Source organism: Pelecanus crispus, chromosome 5 (genome assembly GCF_030463565.1).
Source record: "Pelecanus crispus isolate bPelCri1 chromosome 5, bPelCri1.pri, whole genome shotgun sequence".
NCBI lineage: Eukaryota > Metazoa > Chordata > Aves > Pelecaniformes > Pelecanidae > Pelecanus > Pelecanus crispus.
In genome coordinates, this window is record NC_134647.1 from 43,934,821 (window position 1) to 43,956,261 (window position 21,441).

At 41.3% G+C, this 21,441-nt stretch overlaps 1 protein-coding gene across 2 annotated transcripts in view; it reads right to left on the reverse strand.

Moving 5' to 3' along the window:
* The window catches only part of HDAC4 (histone deacetylase 4), a 120,720-nt gene that overhangs the window by 80,336 nt on the left and 18,943 nt on the right, over window positions 1–21,441 (reverse strand). For both annotated transcript variants that reach the window (XM_075710041.1, XM_075710040.1), the window contains exons 3-4: window positions 18,565–18,685; window positions 12,805–12,926 (exon numbers count right to left, since the gene is read on the reverse strand). In XM_075710041.1, coding sequence (XP_075566156.1) covers window positions 12,805–12,926; window positions 18,565–18,685 — 243 coding nt within the window. The remainder of the gene's footprint in view (window positions 1–12,804; window positions 12,927–18,564; window positions 18,686–21,441) is intronic.

The following is a 21,441-nucleotide window of genomic DNA, read 5'->3' on the forward strand; positions in this document are numbered from 1 at the left end:
AGACTTACAATCTGCTGTGAACTCATTTGGACTAGTGCAGAGAGCACCATTCACATCCCCTAGTTTCCCACCGCTGCCCAACTTGCTTCCAAACCACTGGTAAACCTACCTCATGGGACCTAAAAAAATCAATACAAGAATTAGTGAGACAACTGAGATGTTGCTGTTTGGTCAGCATGGAGCATCACCATGGGGCTAAGATGCTATCTGCGATGTGTTGCAGAAATGGGCAGCTCCACACCCTTGGAGTCATCTGACCCCAGGATGAGCTGGCTTAGGGAGGTATGCCAGGGGAGGGGGAAAAGAAAATATGAAAATCAAACCCCACAACCAAAACAGGTGAATGTTTTCCTGCTGGTTCACCTCCCTGAAGCAACTCACCTTGAAGTCAGATGAGCCTGCGTCAACTGGAGCCAGTGTCAACTCAAGAAAAAGGGCATGAGAGTGTGGCCAAGGCCAAAGCCAACGCCAGGGAGGAGAAGTTTTGTTTATTTGGGGAGCAACTTGCTTACAACATCACAGCCACTAAGTTAAACCATATCTAAAAACACATCAAATACTTTGAAAATTCAGGGCTGCCAAGGGTAGGTGCACATGTATTTCCTGAGACCACAGTCTGACTTGCTTTGTGTACACTGTACCTTTGAGAGACTCTCTTAAAAACTTCTGCTGTACCCAAATTCTGAGATTTAATTTCTCCAAAAGTCAAAGCAGAGCTCCTGGGAACCCCTAATGCCTCTGGGTTAATGACAGCTGGCAGCATCGAACACGTTTGCATGGCACAGCTTATCAAGTTTTTATAAAGGTAATGAAGCCTTAAGTCAAGATTCTTCCTGCAAGATGATTTTCTTTGTAAACTTTCTGCTCTCTTGAGTATACATCAAATATCTGCTTTGGCACTTGAGGGCTCCTGGCAGTTACGAGATTTGTGAACTGGCCAAATCTTTTCCCTTCCTCAATCTCTTAACAACTCTGCAGCTCAATCCCTTTGAACTGGCAAAGCCTGTGCTCTCACCATTAACTACCGATACACTTGGCTCCCTACACTCCAGGGCCAATAATCTACATTTCTTTAGAAGAATTAAAATAGGGTTTACAAACTGATTTGAATTAACTAAGTCTGGCTACAGATATATTTCCCTACAGTTGGCTTTGACCACTGGGTCACGTAAAAGATCAAGCCTGACAACGTTAATTGCAGGGCTCAAAAATCAGAAGGCTCATGAATTCAAGATCAAATGCTTGAAGTTAAGCCATCAAAACAATTCTTTGATGAAACTTTTGGAAGGGGGAAAAAAAAAAAAACAAAAAAAAGAGCTTTTCATGTCTGTGAGGGACAGAAAAATGCCAGCAAGAGATAAAGGGAGCACTAAAAAAAACAGTGTCAGACTCCTCAACGTGATGCTTAAAATGCAGTATGAAGTGCATTAGCAAATGGGGGAATCATCTTACAGGGCATTTGCATATAGAATGGCAGGGACTGAATGCAAATCTGTCATTTGCTCAGAGGGCAATATTAGAAGAGTGGACTAGTTAAAATACAAGCACATGCTCTAACAAGCTACTTTTTATAAAGGTCTCTTCAAAACAGAAGTTGATTTACTGTTTTAGAAGTAGTCTTTGGGTACGTGGACATTCGGTACCTCATCCCACATCCTTTAATTCACAGCTTTAATTTGGTCCAAATATTGAGTATTAGTAACTGTCTAGATGCTCCAGTCAAAACTTTAAAGAACAAATAGGAACATGTCACAGCTAGATGCCGATACATCCATTTTAGGTACATTTGCACTGCCAGTGAGCAAATGAAATATAAGCCTATGACACAGCTGTTGAAAGGATCTGTCTTCTGACAAAGAAAAACATGACAATAAAAACTGTACTTCAGTGCAAATTTTATTCATACGCAATTTATACCCTGCATGGTGTTCATTTGAAGTATGTTTTCTGTTGGGAACAGACAAGAAATTGTGTGGCTTTCAAATACAGAGAATGAATTGGTTAGAAACACCTTAAAAATAGGCAGGGAATGAAAAGACCTGGGGTCACAGGTTACCCAACATGACCAGATACATCCCATACGTAAAGCCACAATAAAACATCCTTCCATGAAACAGGAAGGGAAAGAATACAGAAAATTACAGTCTTAAAAGAGAAAACACCTTAAGAATAAGTTATGGTGAAAGCAGTGTATTATAATTTGTCAAACAAAACTATTTTCAGGCAAAACTATTCTGCATATTTCTCCTTCACTTCATCAGCTGGAGGACTGAGTTTTGAAATACCAAAAAGTCTATTTAAAGAACTGCATTTATTTAGTTCACTCTGATTTTGTCCTATTTATCCCCCAGATATAACCCCAAATCTAATATGTCATCAAGACCTCAGAAAGCATAATCCTTACATGCATTTAATTGGGTGCTACACAGGCCAAAGTAGGTGAATTAAAATTCAGCACAGGCAGCAAAGAACAGTCTCAAATTAAAAAAAAAATTTCATCTAGCACGTTTTATGATAAAAGATGTAGCTGTCAACAGAGGCATTTCCAAAACTCTAAACAATAATTTAAGCTTATTCAGATGGTTTTAAAACTACTATATAATAAAAAATATTTTTAAACTGAAGAGAGCTGTCCTTCAAAAGTATGAAATATGAATTTATGCAACACGTAACTATCAATACCAGACAGTCAACACAGGTTCAATGTTCTCTCAGGAACACCAATTCCACTGAAAATCTCCTGATATTCACCTGTCAGGCAACATGCCCAAACAAAGCCTTGCTCTCCATCACTGCTAACTAGCGTAAACTTAAGAGAACTGAAGACTAAATTACAAAACTTACTGGTCTTCTACATCTTAAGGTGAAGTCTTTTAAACAAATGCCATGAAGTTATCGAAAAATCAGTTTGATTCTTGTTTAGCAAACAAATGAAGCTCGTGCCCAAATCTGAGTCAGCTTCCACAAAGCCAGTGGGATTTCTTAAACAGTGACATACTTAATTTGGCCTATAATAAGGATTTATACAAAGAATATTTTGTTTTTCTCTAAGTGAGTAAATTAACAATGAGAACATAAGCCAAAAGCTTCCCTAGTTTTCACAGGCTCAAACCCAAGTTACCCCTCTTATACGTCATTTATTGCAGCAGGACCCATGTAATCCAATTCTTCAACATCTATGTCATTCTCATTGTTTTCTTCCTAGAACTGCATCCACTAAGCTGCTGAACTAATCTGTATAAGTGAAAAAATACAAAGTCCTGGGCAGAGCTTGCCCTGTTCCATTACCCATCCACATTTATGGGGGGGGGAAAAAAAAAAAAAAACCCCAAAAAAACCAAACCAAACAAAAAAAAACCCCAAAAGCAAACAACGCACCGTGAAAACCCTGATCCCAGTCCTTGCACATCTTAATTTCAGCAGCTGGGGACTGAGAAAGGCTGTTATTCCTTTATTTTTAAGTTCCATACTAAGCCTCACCAGCCAGGCAAAGGCCAATACAATTACCTTGTCTCTCTTCTAACATGCAGGTCACGCCATGAGTAAACATATGAGAGGGAGAGAGACAGCTGTCCGAAACCAGCCTTTTGCACAACCCCAAATTTTATTAAAGGTAAGTTATCTTTCGCTTAAGCAGGAGAGACCGAACGTTCTGCAACTGAGCATTTGCTCCCCACCCTGCAGCTCCTTTGCTCCCTGGATGGCTCTATCCCAGACCTTCATTACTGCTCCTTGTGTGCACGGTGTGGTCTCTCCTCTCCAAAAACAGTGGATCTAGTCAGGAGGACCTGGTAAAGCTGGACATGGCAAAGTTCACCTATGGTCAAACAAAAAGATTGAAAATCGTTTCACCATTATCCCTCTGAAGCCCAAGTGAGCTGATGTTCTTGATTTTCAATACTTGTAGACATCAGCATAGAGGGGGACAAGAAGAATAGGGCCCCACAAATGTGCCTAGGGGAGACAGGTACCACAGGGTAGAAGTGGCAGCAGAAAATTCCCGAACTAGAAAGAAAAACAAGAATAAAAACAATGCAGCCTGTTCTTCTGCAGAAACAAACTATTTTTTATGATCCTGGTATCACGTTGGATGGCATCACTTGAAATAATATGTCTAGGAACATAGGTACATGATTAGAAAGGGATAGATAAAGATATTTGCTGGATTTTCCTCCTTTTCTCCTAACTTTGTGTTGGCACAAGCACTGTGTAAGAGCTCTGTGGAAGTGCTATTTATGGAAGTACTGTGTCCTTAAAATGAAAGCTTATTAAAGGCCAGTATTTGGCACTTTTCATGCTGAAGTTTAGTAGTCACAGCATCTCAGCAGTAGAAAGAAGGCTTTAATGCCCATTAAACTCAGCACACAATGTTGACACTTTTTACAGCTTCACTATCATTTGCTTGCCTGACTACAAAACCATGCAAAATCACAGCATAACGGAGCACCACGAAGGTTTCCGCTGCGTATAGCCAAAAATGGACTAGAAAAACAAACACATGGAAATGCCACATCTCATCTCTGTCTTTCCCTTTCCAAAGCCTAAATAAAGAGAGCAGCTTTGCAAAGTTCAAAGTATTATCTGAGAGGAAAGATGAGAGACATGTGGAAGGGGATAAGGAATAGAAAGGAGAGAACGAGGTGCTCCAAGCAAGTTTCTCCAATAAAGTGTTTCAAACAGCACTGAGCTCTGCAGAAGGTAGGAGAAAAACATGCAATTTCTGTACAGCAACCAAAAAGCTGCAGTGCCTGTAGCAGAGGGAGCTACCGGCTGCCTGAACACAAGGGCAGGGAGCAGCTACAAAACTAGGGAGACCCCAGTGAGTGACCCACAGTGGCCACAGCTTTTGGGGACAATCTCCTTACATTAAAATGAGCTTCTCCCCAGAAAACCTACAGGTACTTTAAACTCAAGAACTGCACTGAATTTTACTGAAATGTAACTTGTTAATATATAAAAGTCCAAGGTGGTTCAAAACATGCATGGTGGTGTCCCCTCCACCCTTTGTCAGATTCGCATGGACTAACCAAGCACTTGTTTTTGAACTGCAATCTATTCTGTACCTAGAAACCTTCCTGCCATGGCCATGATGACCAAGTCTATGCCCTGCCCTGCCCTTCCAGGTCTATGCCGTTTGCCTTTTTTCCCTCCTCCTTGCCCCATCCCACAAGCATCTCTCCCTCCCCTTGCCTGACGCTCCTATAGGAAGGATTGACCTGTCCTACCTCCAGCCTCCTCCTGCCCTGGATGCTCTTCCAAGGAACTGTAAGAGAGCAACACAAACCCAAAAAATCAATCTCACACTGCCACACATGGTTGCAAACTGCTGAGGGCCAGAAGAGGGGAAACAGTACATTGAGAATTTTGTAGGACATGGCTCGAGCGATGCACTGTTTCCTTAGAGCTTGGCTGTTGCCTTTTATTTTGGAGAAATCACTCCAAGTTACCACTCTGGCTGCCATTCATACGGTGCTTGTGGTCAAAGCTGTCCCACAGAGGACAGGCATGTGCTTGTCATGCTCTCCTAGCTCAGAGTTGATTCTCCTTTCTGCTAGATGCAGTGGCCCAAACGCCAAGTGTCTCAGCTCCGGCCAAAACAAAATTGGGTGCATACACACACACATATATACACACACACACACAGGTGAAAGCATGCACATTCCTGGCAGTCCCTGTGAAGCAGACATGGAGCTGAGAGGACCAAGAAGAAGGTTGGGTTCCCTGAATAATTGAGGGCTAGGTCCTGAGCCTCCTGCAGCCCCTGCTCCCCAAAGCTGAGACTAAACCAGAAGACTTGGTTTAGTCTTCTACTGGAAGAGGTTTCTCCTTCAATGCACCATTGACAGTACTCCTCAAGAAGTGCTTTGATGGGAAGTGCTGGCTTTCCCCCCCTGGATCCCCCAGCACTTATGCCAAAAGTGCACCTGCTTTATCAGAACCCTGAGCAAGGAAAGGGGGCACCCCCTTCTTCTGCCTCTAGGCAAACCTCAGTACCGGAGAGAAGCACCTATGGAATACAGTTCATAGCTGCTGGCACCAAAGAAAAACATGGGAACAAAGAATTCCCTGGCATGTGTTTAGACATGATTGTCAGAAGTGGAGGGACTAAAGCAAGTGTTTGCTGGTCCTCCAGCTGCACTATGGTTTGTTCTGCTCTCTGAAATTTCAATGGGCTGGTCTGAAGCTATTCTGTAGCATCACAGTAATAAAGTAATTTTTGTCTTTAATAAGTTATTTTTGGATTAAAGAGACTGATGTCCTCCACTTGGAGCAGGAAACAATATTTATAACAATAGGGATTTATCATGCAGGTCAGTGCCTCCTCTCAGCAGAGCACGCCCCGAGGCAGTGCGTGGGTCCCTGGGACAGAGCGAGCCGCTCAGGAAGGCCAGACCTCTGACCACGTCAGCTGGAAGGACAACGTGGGTGGGAAAGCAAAGATGCTCTCGAACTTGAGTGACACTCCATGCCGTACAAAGCTCAAAGATTTTCTCTAAATTATACTCCCACACTACACTGGGATTTCAGCCTACTCCATTTTCCTCTAAACAATCTTTGTCATAAAACAAACCACTTAAAACACTCCAATAATCAGAACCAACTCAGAGAGGTATTATGCCTTTCTTGACAAATGCAGTGTTTTAATTATTGACAAATCCTTTCATTTTCCCTTTCTTTTAAATGCAAGAAGTTCAGAACAATTCCACCTGCTTAGCTGCAAATAATACTCAAACAACTCCGTACTTCTGCAATACTGTACGGATACCAACAACATCACGGGATGCTGGATGGTTTTCTCCCTCAGGCTTCTCTCTTTTGCATGGAAAAAGAAGAATATTAGCAAACAGGAGATGGTTAGTGCCAGCCCGTGGGCTCCCCACTGTGAGCCAGCAAGCGCACACTGTGCACAAGCTCTCTTTTGTGGTGCCTGGCAGGGACGTGCAGGCAGGAAAGGACCACGCTGCCTGTTTCATGGCCAACCCTGGGTGGGCAGCGAGTGAACAGGACCCTGCAGCCTAGGTACATCTCACCACCACCCATCTAAGCGGAAGCTGAGGTTTAGAGGAAACCATTCCCAATCTGCTCATGCTTGATTCAGCCAGAAGAACAACATTGACCTTTTCTATTTCTTTTAGGAGGCTGGTGGGCTGGAAATTGAAGTGGTTGCTGGGACGATCAGCAGGGACAATGTATTTGTCAGATCTCTTCTGCAGTAGGTCCCAAATGGTGGTGAAATTCAGGAAAACCACTGGCCAGGGCAGACCTTTGAGTGGCACATGGGACGGACTCTGCCCATTTGCACCACATACAGGCAAGTACGAGGAGAAGACTCCTTTTTGTTACATTCCTTTACTCCTTGAGAGAAGTCACTGCAGCAAAGGGGTGTGTAAGCCATGGTCTGATGATGCCGAGCTAAAAATTCGTCCTTGGACCTTTCCTGCCAGTTCTTAACTGTGTGGGCTGTGATGGTTGAGGACAGCTTTTTTTTCTTTACCGTAAGCCCTAAGACACAGTACTTGACCTATGACCAGTTCTTCTTCTGCCATGACTTGTGCAGAAGGCAAGAGACATGCTGGCATGGGAGGTTTTCAGGTTGGATACTTGTTATTCCCTGGTCCCCAGAGAAAAGGAGCTGAAAGAGAAGTCTGTGACACTTTCTACTTGTCATTTCTCCCCAAGAACATACCACATGCACGCACACGCTCATTTGCCATCTAGGCAGGAAATTCAGAAACAGATACTTGCCAAAGATGTCTCTGTGAGCTCCCAGTCTGGCATTCAATTTAGTCTAGTTTTGGAAATAGTGGAAACTCACACCCTGAGATGCTATCCCACAGCTCTGCAGTGAAAACATATTTGGGACCACAGGAATCCTTTGCCTCCTTAAAATCTTTGTGCCCATCAACGTCCTTCTGATCTTCACCTCCTCAGTGCAGCCAGCTGTGATATTGGAGGGAAAGGAAAAGGCAGAACCCAGAGCCTCAGCGATGCTTCACAAAACAGTGACCGTGGCTGCAGCTGCCGTGAGCCAAGTAGCCCCAGGAACTGAGCCAAAAACACCAAAAACCAGCCACCCATTGCTCTTGATTGATGGAGAAGGTCTTCTTGTGAGCAACGAACCACAGCAGTTCGGCAAATGCCAGAGTGTAGAGAAGCACAAACAAAAAAGGACAAAATGAAACAATAGTGCATTTTTGATAACATCAGCTTTGTCAAAAATCCCACCTCTGCTGACAGATCTGTCTGGAGAAAGGTTTAAAGACCAGCAGCCAGTCCAGCACAGGGGAACTAAGCAGCTGAAAAGGGAAAGATCCTCCCGCATGGGACGGGGAGGGTGGAAGGAGAGCAGCTGTCTTTGGAAAGGTTTGCTTTATCTAACAGCAGGAACAAAACCGCAATGAGAACCGAGCCTGCTTTACATCCCACACGGGTCCTACAGACACAGCCATTTTTACACTTAGAACTCTGGAGAACATCTTTTGCGAGTACTGCAAAAGAAATTAGCTGTTTTTCTCACTTTGGGGTCAGGTTTAAATATAGATACAGGAATATGTTTCCAGTTCATGCATCTCAGTGAACTGAATGCGTGTTGGCCCGGCGACTCTACCAGGTGCCAAGTTTGGCAAAACTTCTGATTTTAACGACAACTAATTGACGTGCTGTGGCTTTCATTAGAAATCCTGATGAGCTGTCAAGTCCCAATGAACATGAGGAATCCTTACCCTACCTTTATGCAGGAGTAAGTGGGAAAGCTAGTGTCTGACAGGACATGGTCCAGCCCTGCACAGGATGTAAAAAAATCCAAAACCAAACAAAAAACCCTATGTAAGCAAGAGGAAAAGCATGTTAAAAAGTTAAAAAAATCTCTTCAGTGTTTTACAAATCTCAATGACGGTGGTTGTGTTGGCTTTATAATTAAGAGTATGTTTTAATACATCCACTGCCCAAACTCCACAAAGCACCATGAACAACCTTGCTCCTGGGGAGAAAATGAGGACATCATATTCCTTAGAAACACAAAACTGAAGAGCTACATTAAAAATAACTTCAGCAGCTCCAAGAAAGCTGTTGACAAACAACTCTTAGGGTTATCAAAACAGGCTACAAAAGACTGCCCCAACCCAGACTCTAAAATCTCTCCGAAAGGATTCTCCAGAGATTTTGTTACAGAGTCCCAGTATAGCACATAATGAAGCTTCATTAAATTTGGAAGGCACCAACCTTGATCTGGGGGCAGAAAAGGTCACTTACATTTTCCCCTCTCAACAGCTGTCGACAAAATGCGTACACTAAAGGAAACATACATATAATAAAGGAAACTACACAAAAGGGGAAATAAAAATTCTTGTGTTGATCCAGTTATTTAACAGCAAAATCATGAGCAGCACCAACCGAACTGTTCTTAGTTCTGTTAAAAAAAAGAAGAGCCCCAAAGTGTTTAAATAGAGGGAAGCAAGTGAAATGCATCCCCCAGCCAGGCTAAAAACAGGATTCAAGCAATTAGTAACTGCACCAGCCAGCAGCCTGACAGGAAAACAATTTCATGCAGAAACCAAACGGCCAAGAAACTGGAACATAATTTAGTAAAACAAATCAGACAGGGTAGGATTTCAGGGGACAGGATGCATGAGGAGCATGCTGCAAGCATCGGCTGTTTCCCATGCTGAATGTTTTCAAGCACTCTTAAGACATTATTCATGCACACATCTACTTCTACCAAAGCGAGCACGGCCAGTTCACCTGGTCTCTCCTACAACATTCACACTCGAGTTATAGACTAGCAAGTTATCTCCAAGTGTGTACAGAGGGATAACCTGTGACCACATCATGATGCTTTAGGTAAGAGAGAGTAAAGAAAGGTACTATTTTTAAAAGCCAGCGCAATGACATATTTATTCTTCCTGAACAGTTTCTCAACATGCAGGACACACTGCCAACTCTGAAAACGTACCCTAGAATAAATGATCATTCAAACTGCATTCCCACAGCCCCCTAAGTCACCCAACCCCTAACGATGATGTTGGTTGGATTCCGGCCCTGGTAATCAGAACTGTATTGTGATGGACTCTGTTATTTGAACTGCAAATATTTAATCAAATTTAATAAAACTGGACTACATGATACAGCGGTTTTAAATTACAAACATAAAGCCAGAGTTTTGCCTGATGCCAAAAATCTGAAAAGCTCACCCATAATAAAGAACTTTATTTAGGATGGGCTCCAGCCTTCCCTGCCTTTTGTTTACACCAGACTGTTCAGGAGCCTTTCTTCTCCAAGCAACTTGACATTCTTGGCAATGGGATTTCTGCAGGATATTGCTGTGCCAGAGACTGAAGTGCTGTTACGTTGAAAGGAAAATAAAACAACAAAAAAAAAATTCTCCCCCAAACCTTGCCAATGAACTCATATGTATCACAGACCAGTCCCCAAAAGATTAATGCTGGTGCCCAAAAAGAACAAGCATCAGTGTTCTGGAAAAACAAAATCAGCTCAACATCTTCCTGTTTTAAAACAACAATGATTTTGGTTGCTTCCATTTTTAATAATGTGATTAGATACATTTATCATGCTTAATTCATCCTGTCTGACAGGGCTTTTAGTCAGACAGAGTCTTATTGAGAGCTCCATCTGGGAAGCAGCAAAGGGGCGAGATGTGCAGACACTTTCCTTCTCCTGCAGAAATCCCGTTCTGTAACACTGGGAACACAGGTGACTGATCCTCAGACTCAATCTGAGAAGGAAGGTCCCCTGAAGTGATGAACAAGAGAGGTTTTGGAACACATTAAAGCCCGTTTATGCTGTGGGGATGCTAACACACCAGAAATGGATCACCTGGTTTCACAAGGTATAGGAAAGAGCTAAAAATCTCTTGCAATCACACTGTCCACAGGCCCTAAGCGATATGTATGGTGCCAAGGGATGCTTCACTGCGTGGAAATGCTGCAATTTCCCGGAGAAGCCTGAAAGCCTTCAGCAGAGGAGAAGCAAATGACAGCAATGGCTGCTAGCAGCCCAAGCTTGTGTTTCTCCTCCCAGGCAGACATGTACACAAAGTACATATCTTTGTGCTTTGACAGCTTTAGAGCTGAAGGAAGTCTCTTTTGAGGGCAGTCCTCCATCAGGGCTCACCTCCCCTACAAAAAGCAAAGTCCCAAAGCCCAGACAGCGTCGCCTTGGCTGTCCCAGGCACTGATGATGCAGCAGCATCTGCTGCCCCTAATGGGGTGTTTGGTCTTTCATTATCTAGAAGCAGTAATTAGAAGATGCCCTGCTCTTCAGCAAATCCAGTTTTCTCTGCCTCTGGAGTCCTCCAGAAAGAGATCAGTTAAAACTACCACCACCAAAGGTACAGGGTATGACCAGGAAAAAAACCCATATCCTGGAAAGGGCGTGCCAATTTTTGATTGACTTCTTGGGCAGCTGAAGTGTTTGGCACTTGCCACCCAACCAGCCATGCCCAGTGAGGGGGAAGACAGTCTACTACACAGCAGATGGGAATCTATCCACAGATCCATCCAGCAAGCCAAGTGCTATGGTCCAGAATGAGAAGTTCCCAAAAAGGTCTTTAAATCCACAGAACTGGGAGGCAGGAGACAAAAGGTGTGCATGTGTAGAGGTGTATTTTTTTCTCATCAGATGGTGAAAGAAGAAAAAACACCCCAAGTTTACAAAGGTTATAAGAATCTTGTTAAAACATTCACTACACCTAAGAACTGCTCTACTTCTATTAGGAGAAGTGCTGTGAGAACCTACATCCCTCCCAGAAGGAAATGGAGGGGTTGCCAGCTCTTGGGAACTGACTGAGGGCAGCTGATTTGAGCAAAGGCAGTACCAAACTCACAGGGAGATTTGGTTAACACACCATCACCATTCCTTATCACAAGGATGTTGCACCTTTTCAGTACCGGTGCTCATCCCTCCACATTTGAAGATCCACAAAGCATACCTGAAAAATAGCTAGGCAGCACGTGCAGAAGGTTATGAAGTTCAATCACACCTCTGATTTCCTCTTACCTCCACTCCATCTTTTCAGAAAAGTTTTTTTCTATTCTGAAGCTATTTCCAACACACAGCACTGTCTGCACCATCCATGTGAGCAGCGTTGCTCCCCAAATCAGGACGAGCTCATGGAAGCTCAGCTATTCCCTGAAGAAGCAGCTGAAGATCACAAGCTGGCCAGGTTAGAAGCTGAGGCTGTGTTGGCTTAGGCATGTGATATGGAGCTGAGGACCACAGCCAACCAAAACAACCTGGTTCACATAATATATAAGTTGAGAAATAACTGACCTGCTTAGCCACCATGCAGGGAAAAACCTAACTGAGAAATAACTGTCTAGGTGTGAACCAAAACTCTTGCAGGAAGTCCCGACGCTTTGACTGGCAGAAACATTTTTATTTATTTTAAGTATAAACTTGTATATAAAATGCAAATCCCAGAAGAAATGAACTTTTCTTGGTACTCTTCTCACTCAGCAAAACATACTTTGACTTCAGACACCCAGATCTCTGTATTAGCTTTGACTTTGTGAAAACATCTCACAAGCTTTGACACACAACTCCACTGTCTCCTGCCTGCAGCTTTGCATGTCTGCACACCCAAAGCAACTCCAGCCTCCCTCTAACACTGTGCACAGTGACAGATGAAGCGGAAGCAGGATGGAGTGGGTGCTTGTTAAATAAATCACCCCATGAAATACAGCTTTTTGGTAACATACCTTTTTTTTAAAAAAAAAAAAAGTATTAAGAGGACCAAGTGTCACAGCAAAGACAGTAGGCAACACAGAAAATCAATGTGAGCGCTACCTGTTTTTCTGAGTGGGAAGTCATCTTTGGAATCATACATCCCCAGTACGGGGTGATTGTAGGTGCTGGAGACGCCACTTTGGGGTGGGGAGCTCTGGTCCAGAGAGCTGTGCTGTGTCTTCCTGCATAGAAGGAAAGAGAAAGAGAAGGGAGAAGCTTTATACCAGTAACACACAAGGGGAACAAGTGCAGCTTCACCTTGTTTGTTATCTCAGTTAGTGGGGAACAGTGCAAAGGAAAAGATCTCGGTATGAGCTTTCTCCTTCTAGGGACTCATGAAAAACAGAAACTGAAGTCTAATATACAGGGAGGTAACTAAACATATGCTTAATGTTCAGTATAAGAATTACCCTGTTGAACATGGCTCAATTCATGAAAGTATTTAACCATGAGTATAATTTTAAGTGTGTACTTGGGCTGGGTTTTGATAAGGCATATCCTTGAAGCTAAGCATGGATGTTGTTACTCCCCTCAACTGTAGCATGAATGAACAATTTCCCTTCACTGAATAAAACCCAGACATAGTAGACAAAGTCTAAGGATGCAACAGAACCAAAGGACGAGCACATTAGGTGCCACACGTTTAAATTGGCTAACAGCAGCCATGCTGCATAGGTGGGCTTCTGTCTTTTGCTTCACTGCCTCCCGACCCAAGTACTTAGCAGAGACAGGGCCAAAGTACTCAACACCTTTCCAGATTAACTTCTCGAAGCTGATAATTTATAGCTTTGTTTGAGCAGGCTGCTGGATGTAAATTACAGTCTGTTTGCTAAGGATATTAAATAATGAATGAGTTTTCTAAGCCTCCTACCAGTTTGTTGGCTGCATCTTTCCTACTTAATGACTTGTGCCCAGCTTTGCCATTTCTCAGGAGCTCTACCAACCCCAATCAGTACAGACTTTGGGAAGTCTCCAGACTGTGCATGTTAGCAGAGTAGCTACATCAACAGAATGATTGATTTAGCAATACAGGTGACAGCCACACAGTTATCAAAAAAAATCTTACATTTTAAGCTTAAATAAGCAGAATTTAAACCTTGTATTACTTCTTCAAAATACTAAGGAATATGGGACAACAGAAAGCAAGCACTTTTCCAAAAGAAGTGAAGATTTGAAATTTGACATTGCTTAATAACCAGGCATTCTTGAAGACCTTGGTTAAAAATACTCTCCTACAAAAGGTTCTTTAAAGAATCAAAATGAGCCATACCCCAGCTGAAAAATTACACCAATTCATCCAATTTCTTGAGCAGTACATTTTGAAAGCTCAAATCAGAAGCAGGCTGTTTGGTGAGATACATAGCATCAATTCCACTACAAGATATATCCTTCAAAAAATAAGGGGCTAATGAAACATCAGGAAAATGCATCAAATTTTCTACTTGATTTTGTTACAGAAAACCTCTGAAAAGTTTATTTGAACATCTACATCAAGTTTTCTATACCCACAGTTCTTACCAAGCAGTATGATTCACTGTGGTTTCCTAATCCTCCCCCCTTTATATTCCAAACTTCTCTGTGCATACAGGCAGAATAATTTTTTGGGCTCTTACACAGTTGTATTTTTCATTAGCATTCGTGCACATCGTGTACTCTTTTACATTCACACCAATAAATGCCCACATGCACACACAGTTAAATCATCACCTGAAATCAAAACAGAACCAAACTGAAAAATATTTGAATCCCTCTTGAAAACAGAAGTCGCTTTCTCTGCCCTGATCTGCTCATACCATGGGAAGGCAGCACAGAGAGATGTTTCACAAACAGGAAGCTGGGACGCTGCAAGCCAAGAGCCCTCAAACCCACCACGTCACACAATGGCATTTTTTCTTCTTGCCTATACAAGCAATAGACTTTTTCTTTCTTTTTTTTTTTTAATCGTGACCTAAGCTGTACAATCATGTACATTGAAGCTATTTTCATCACTTTGTTAGGGAATGCGCAGGAACCCAAAGGGCCTGTTTATATGTGCTTCGGAGTTGCTGAATGACAGATATTTAACTCCGCAAAAAGGAATACATTATATCGCTCAAGGAATGGGATCCAACAGCCTACAATGCTTAGAGCAAAACGCACTGGTCTGCATGCACGTTCAAGAATTTCAGAGGTCTTGAAGGGGATGAAATTGTATACAACATCGAGTTTGCAGGCATTCCTGAAAGCACATACCTTCACATAACACATTCCCTGTTCTTTGAGCTCTGAGGTCCTTCAAAAGTCCATACGCACAGCAAAGCACATACTTTAAACATATTCATGCAACATAAACTGAATATATATTCAAACATATGTATCTGTGCTAGAATGTTTTGTGTACAGAGACTGCAGACACCTATGTACATTGGAATATTTAGTGTGTAATTATATCTGTCTACCTCCTTACCATGGAAATACTCAGTTAAACTCCCTTTCATGATTACTACAGCATTGAGTGGTTACTTCCCAGGTGCATTTCTGACAACTTCCTAGGGAAATAATAGCCCTGTTTGCTAAGCCACTCTTACTTATGTTAAGTATCTTGAAGAGCAAAACCTCTTCAGAGCAGGGCTGTCCAGTGGGTTCAGAATCCACGGGAGAGACAGTCTGACAATAAAACTCAAAAGAACCTCTTCTGTTGTTGCCTGTCATCAACATAATCCAAAAATTATAGTCCACAAAGCTATTTTAAACAATTACATATAGACTGGATCTGTATACGTTAAACAGTTTACAAAGTGCCTTGAATACCATAGACCTGAAGACTGAGCGAGACCCCTGTGAAAGCCTCCAAGAAATATTACTGAGCATTACAAAGTTCCTTCCTTTCATTTAGTACATCCTTTGGACTATGACTATACTCTACAAAATCTCTAAAACTGGTCCCTTTTCATCTCAAGGGTTGATCTGCATGTGTGTATGCAACAACACCCTTTAACATCAGTGATTAATTAGAAAATATTCACTATTAACGCTCAATGTTGCACCAGCAACTGACAGTGCTGAATGAAGTTCAAACAGATACAAGATACCGAAGTCAGAAGCATCTGGACATGTCAGTGAACAACCAAAGCCTGGCCCAAAAGGCCAGGGGAATGACAGCTATTTCACATGTCAGTGGAACATATTTCACGTCACAGCTATTGACGTAGAACTGTTGTGGTGTTCAATACCCTTAGGAGATCTGTTTTTTTCCAAGTAATGCTTTCAATTTTTTAAAAAAGGAATTCACAAACATTAATAAGACCAAAGGAAGTGCTTAAAAGCAGGCGCGTCATTTAAAGGACTATTTCAGCATCTGTTACCACTTAATTGGCTTGCCTGCTCACAGTAGGATCATCAAGTCTATCTTCTGCAAGCCTCGTTTGCGTGTGTTAAATCCAAACACCATCCAATTAAATCACATTAGAAGTACGTGCATACATAAATATCTCTACAACTGCACTGGTAACCTATGAGATGCCATATAAATAAATACTAATATGTAATTAATTTAAAGGTTTTATCTTTTTTTTTTAATATTTTTAAATAGAATGGAAACTAAAAATCTTCAGCTTCTGCCTTAACAACTGAAGGGTACATTTAAAAATCCTCCACCACAAGATAAGACACTACAGTCATGCAGCCCTGCTGCCATCTGTCCTCCTCAGAGGCTGAGCAGAACGAGCTCATGCTTGCCTGCAACTTATCACTGAGCCAGACCCTTAGAAAGATTTGTGAGGCCTCTGAGGCTCTTTCTTCCCTCTTCACATCTTGTGTTAGAAACTAAAATACTGATCCTCTCCTCACCACAAAACAGATGGAGGGAAGATGAGGGGATGGCAAGCCTGTTAAATCCATAAGAAAAAGGATGGCCCCTTGTGCAACAGTTTGTATTTTGTCTCTACCTGTTGGCATCCCTGGAGCATCACAGAAAAGGGATGTTTTGGTTAACATATGCCACAATAAACCTAAACAATACATTTGTGCTCAGAAAGTTCTCAGCATTAGCTGAAAAAACAAAGCAGGAAACATACTGAAACCTTAAACACAACTAGGCTAAATAACCTCCTGCATCACACCTGGCCCTGTAAACCTATATGGTATTACAGACCAATGCTCTTCAATTCATCTCCGAATGCTGGATCGTCGGTGAAAAAGTAGTTAACTGAAAACTGTGCAAAACATAAGGAATTCAGATCACTCCCAAATTTATTTTTCTCTTTTCTAAATTCACCTGTAACGGCAATTCTATGCCAGATTTCTCTAGGGCCAGAGGATCAAAGGTTTTGGAAGAAAGCACTTATTTGCTATCAATTCTAATTGACTTTATACCATTTTTGCATTAACAGGCATTTCAACCAACTGGAACAAAATGGAGAACACAGTGGCTCAGACAGTCTTCAACCGCCTTTAATAAAGTCCCCAAATTTCTTGGTAAGTCTCAATTAAGAACAGTGGAAAATCAGTTATCTAAAAAATATATTTATGTTGTCTTGACTGAAATTCAGTTTCTCCTATTTCCTCTACTATTTTTGATACCAACCTAGTGGGCCTTAAATATTATCTTTGCATAAACTAACAACATTTCACTACTTTAACCAGTGCCATAACCATACAATTTTCAAGTCTCAGATTAAAATTTCAGAGATGTGCTAAAACTGCTCAACCTCACCCTGCTGGAATAATGTTTGAATTTTTCTGCCAACTACACTTCAGCATTTCTGTACTGGCTCACAGCCGGGATATCTTTCAAATTTAATTTCAGCTTAGTTTCTTGAATTTGGAAACATCTTCTGGCTATGACCTCATCATCCCTGTATACATGTTAATTTCTTAAGACTTAAAATACTGTCAGACACTCAGCTTGGAACACAAATTTCACAGCAAAATTTTCTTGACTTTTGTCATTCAAAATTTCATTAATTTTATGATCACTAAAGACAACACCCAAAACACTTTTTAAAAAAAAATATAAATATTAGCGATGTTATAGTAATGGAAGTTTTCAAATCATCCCAAATTTTCTGATTTTCTTTTACACAATGAAGAAGTGGATTTCTGGAACTGAAACTTGTACCTTGTTAATAATGCCATCGTTTATATTTGCTATTTGGTGCATTTGAGCTAATCGAAGAAATCACTCTTTGTTTCCATGTCATTATAACACCAGCTGTTACCTTCTCACCCCACATGACACGTGGGTTTTCTTGGAGACCAACAGTTGAAAATTTTCAGTTGAAAACGTAGATGTTGGGGCAATTGCGATTAGAAGTGCAGACAGGATGTTTCTAGCAGTTTGCAGAGAACAGCCAAGTAAACAAAACTTCATTATTATTATTATTATTATGAGCAGTAAGCATTTAAGGCTTTAAAAATGTAATGCTAGCTCAACTATTCTGAGTTGCAACTCACTAAACATAAAAAGTAATTCCCCCATTTTACTAAAGTTCAAGTTTCATAACACCTGGCACGATCAAATCCTGGGTGAAATGCTAGAGAACTTATAAAGGTTGATCTTAATGGTATAACTTGTGAGTTTGAATAATCATGGATTAAAGATGGCACCAAAGACCTCTACTCATAAAAATACTGCGAACATCACAGAAGATATGAAAATTATTCACACTGAAACCCTCTGAAAAATGCATTTTGATAATGTTGTGCAGCAGAGTCAAACCCTGGTTCTACCACTGCTCTGGTTCATCTAGTAAACACATCAGGTCTATTCCCCACACCTCCAGCAATTGTGAAAAAAGGTGGCACCGGCTGAATCATAAAGATAAGCCCAGTACCACTTACCCATACCAGAAGCGAGGATCACTGGATATACAGTGGTTGAGATTCCGGTGTGCCAATGCCTTCTTCTTATTTAAGACAAATTCTTGTAATTTCATCTTTACTTCTGTGCTTGCTACTGCACCTGAAATGTCAAAAAAAAAAAAAAAAAAAAAAAAAAATTAATTCACACACTTTAAAGAATTTAAATTTCTAAAAAGACTGAGAATTAAATCTTTGATTTCCAGTCCAAAAGAATAACTTTTCTTTCAAAGAGAAAAGAACAAAGTGCCTCCAGTAAGGAGCTCTCCTTTTTTTTTTTCGCCTTTAGCTTTGCATATAATCACAACTTATAGTTGAAAACAGAGATTTAATCAGAGATTTATCATTTCACTATAAAAGATTTCTGAAGAGGATTTTTACTCTTGCATAAAAGTACACTAAGAATAAAGCATTTGTACTAGGTATTCCAGCTTTCTTTTAATCAAAGGTATTTAAGAAAAAGGGTCTTGTGTACACTCAAGTTTTTAAATGTCACATCTGCAAGCAGAAGGGGAATGAGACAAATGCCTCATATGTAGATTATCTTGAAAACTCATGTAAATAGGGACCTCTTTGTTCAAAAGTATCTGTGTACAATAAGACCTACATAATATTCCAATTCATTTACAAGTGTGCAATCTATTTCTTCAAATAGAAAATCTAACATTTAAAGAAGAAAGTCAGTAATTTTGTAGCGCAGAGTTAAAATGTCAACTGTGTAATTTCTAATCATTATTTCCTCCACAATAGAGACCAGTCTGTTTTACTGTGATGATGGATTAAAATTATCATTCGGTTGACAGAACAGATTCGCAGGCAGAGTTCCTGATGGAGTAATGCATAGAAAGTTTGGCAAGCAGAACATGTGGAAAATGATGGTTCATCTATACCACAGCGTAAAGCAAGAATTCCGAAGGAAAATATCTGGGCTACAAGAAAATGAAAAGGCCAGGAAAACTGTCTGCTCTACTGGGAATAAAAACTTAAAATACAACAGGGTGATCTTTTGTCTCCTGGATCCCACTCAACAATGACATTTGACAGACCAGGGAAACAATTTTTTGTATCTCTACAAGAGAAGAAAACTGCTATATTTCTATAAAGCACTGCCTGAAGATGTAATACTGTTCAACCACTGAAGCCGCATTGAAAAGCTTGAAAATTTACCTGTTTGCAGCCCTGCGTTTCTCACTAGTTCTACAAACGTAGGTTTGGCATGTAGCCCAACGGGAAGTTCAACTGACGAGCTGGAGATAAATTCATATGAGTGTACCAAGACACATGGCTAGACCAGAATAGGTGACAAATTCATGCTTAAAGGCCTTCTCTCTTCAAAAAGTGTCATCTTTAATCTATTAGCATCTTTAAAATAATCAAACATGATTGTGTTCTGTCAGTTTTGGATAAATCTGACATTATTTAGAAGTCCTGAAGCTAAACATTTTTGGATCCTGAGGTTTACAAAAGCTCCCCTGGTATGTCTTCCTCCTTAATTAGAAGCTGAAAGACCCTATATATGCTTAACAACATAAAAATGTGTAGGCTTCCCGTTTCCTCAGCACCACTGGAGCCATGGACCAACCTGTCATGCAAGACCTTCTGGCCATTACCCAAGCTCTTAACCCTTGAGTTGAAAGATCAAAAGAAATAAGAACAATCTAACTCACTTCTAATATACTATACTGGGTTATTCTGGACCCAGTCACATTGTTACAGGCAGAAGCACTGTGCAATATCCAGTAAAGACGTTCAAGACGAATCCAAAGGCAGAAAGGGACAACCTGTCACATACGCGACAGTATACACTGTGCAGGGGTATAAGCAAAGAGGACAAGAGCAGAGGTCAGACATCAAAAGCCCGTATGTATAGAATAAGTCCATAGGCAGGAAGTAAGACACTCAACCCCAATGGAAGCAAAAGCCATGGCAGAGTAAAAAGAGGATGAGAGAAGGAACTGGAGAGCAAGAACCCACGCAGCAGCCCTGGCTGGGGGAGCAGCTGTGCACGGTGAGGAAAACCAAGCTGTGAACCTGGCCTATTCATTGTGGGGGTCCTGAGTGTTTAAGAGGCGCAGGGAGCAAAGAGCAGATCAACTGATAAGACTGCAAACAGGAGAGTGCCACAATGAGTAAAGTACTGCAGACAGGATGGCTCTAAAGAGCTGAAAGACTGAGCCAGGTCACTACCGCATCGACAAAAACAAGTTACATATTGTCCCAGGATCAAATGGTATCTGAATACAGGATAAGGCAGGGGTAGTGGGAAGAGAGTAAGGGATGGCAGAAGCAGGAACAGGCTTTCACGGAAGGAGGAGGTTGCACAACGCAAGAGCAGAAGAGCAGAACAAATGGAAATTAATGGGAGAAAGCCCTTAATGATCGAGTAGGTTGATCACAGCTGGCCAGCTTGTAGGAGAAAGTCCAAGACAAGCCACAGCCCAAGGCTGCCTGAGCAGCAAGGCATTGAATGGTCCATGCACAGAAGTGTCTGGAAACACTGATGCACAAGACCAGTTCTAGGTTCAAAACAGTGGAAAGACAGGACAACCAGCTATTGCTCCTTATCCTGTGCAAAACCCACCTTTTTCATACACATTCTCCTTCCTTTCATGGAAGTCATGCTTTTCATCAAAAGCTGTATGATAGCAGATATTAGTTCATGAGGGACAGTTTAAGGCTCCCAAGATGAGAACACAAGGAGCTGATATTATGTTAATCTAAACCAATTTGTGATTTGCCTTCTAAAAGGTACAAACCAATATATTTTCGCTTACAGTGATGGAGGAAGAAGGGAGAATAAACTATACATCTATTATGCACTCTACATATTTCAGATCAGAACAATTTTATGTGTTGCAC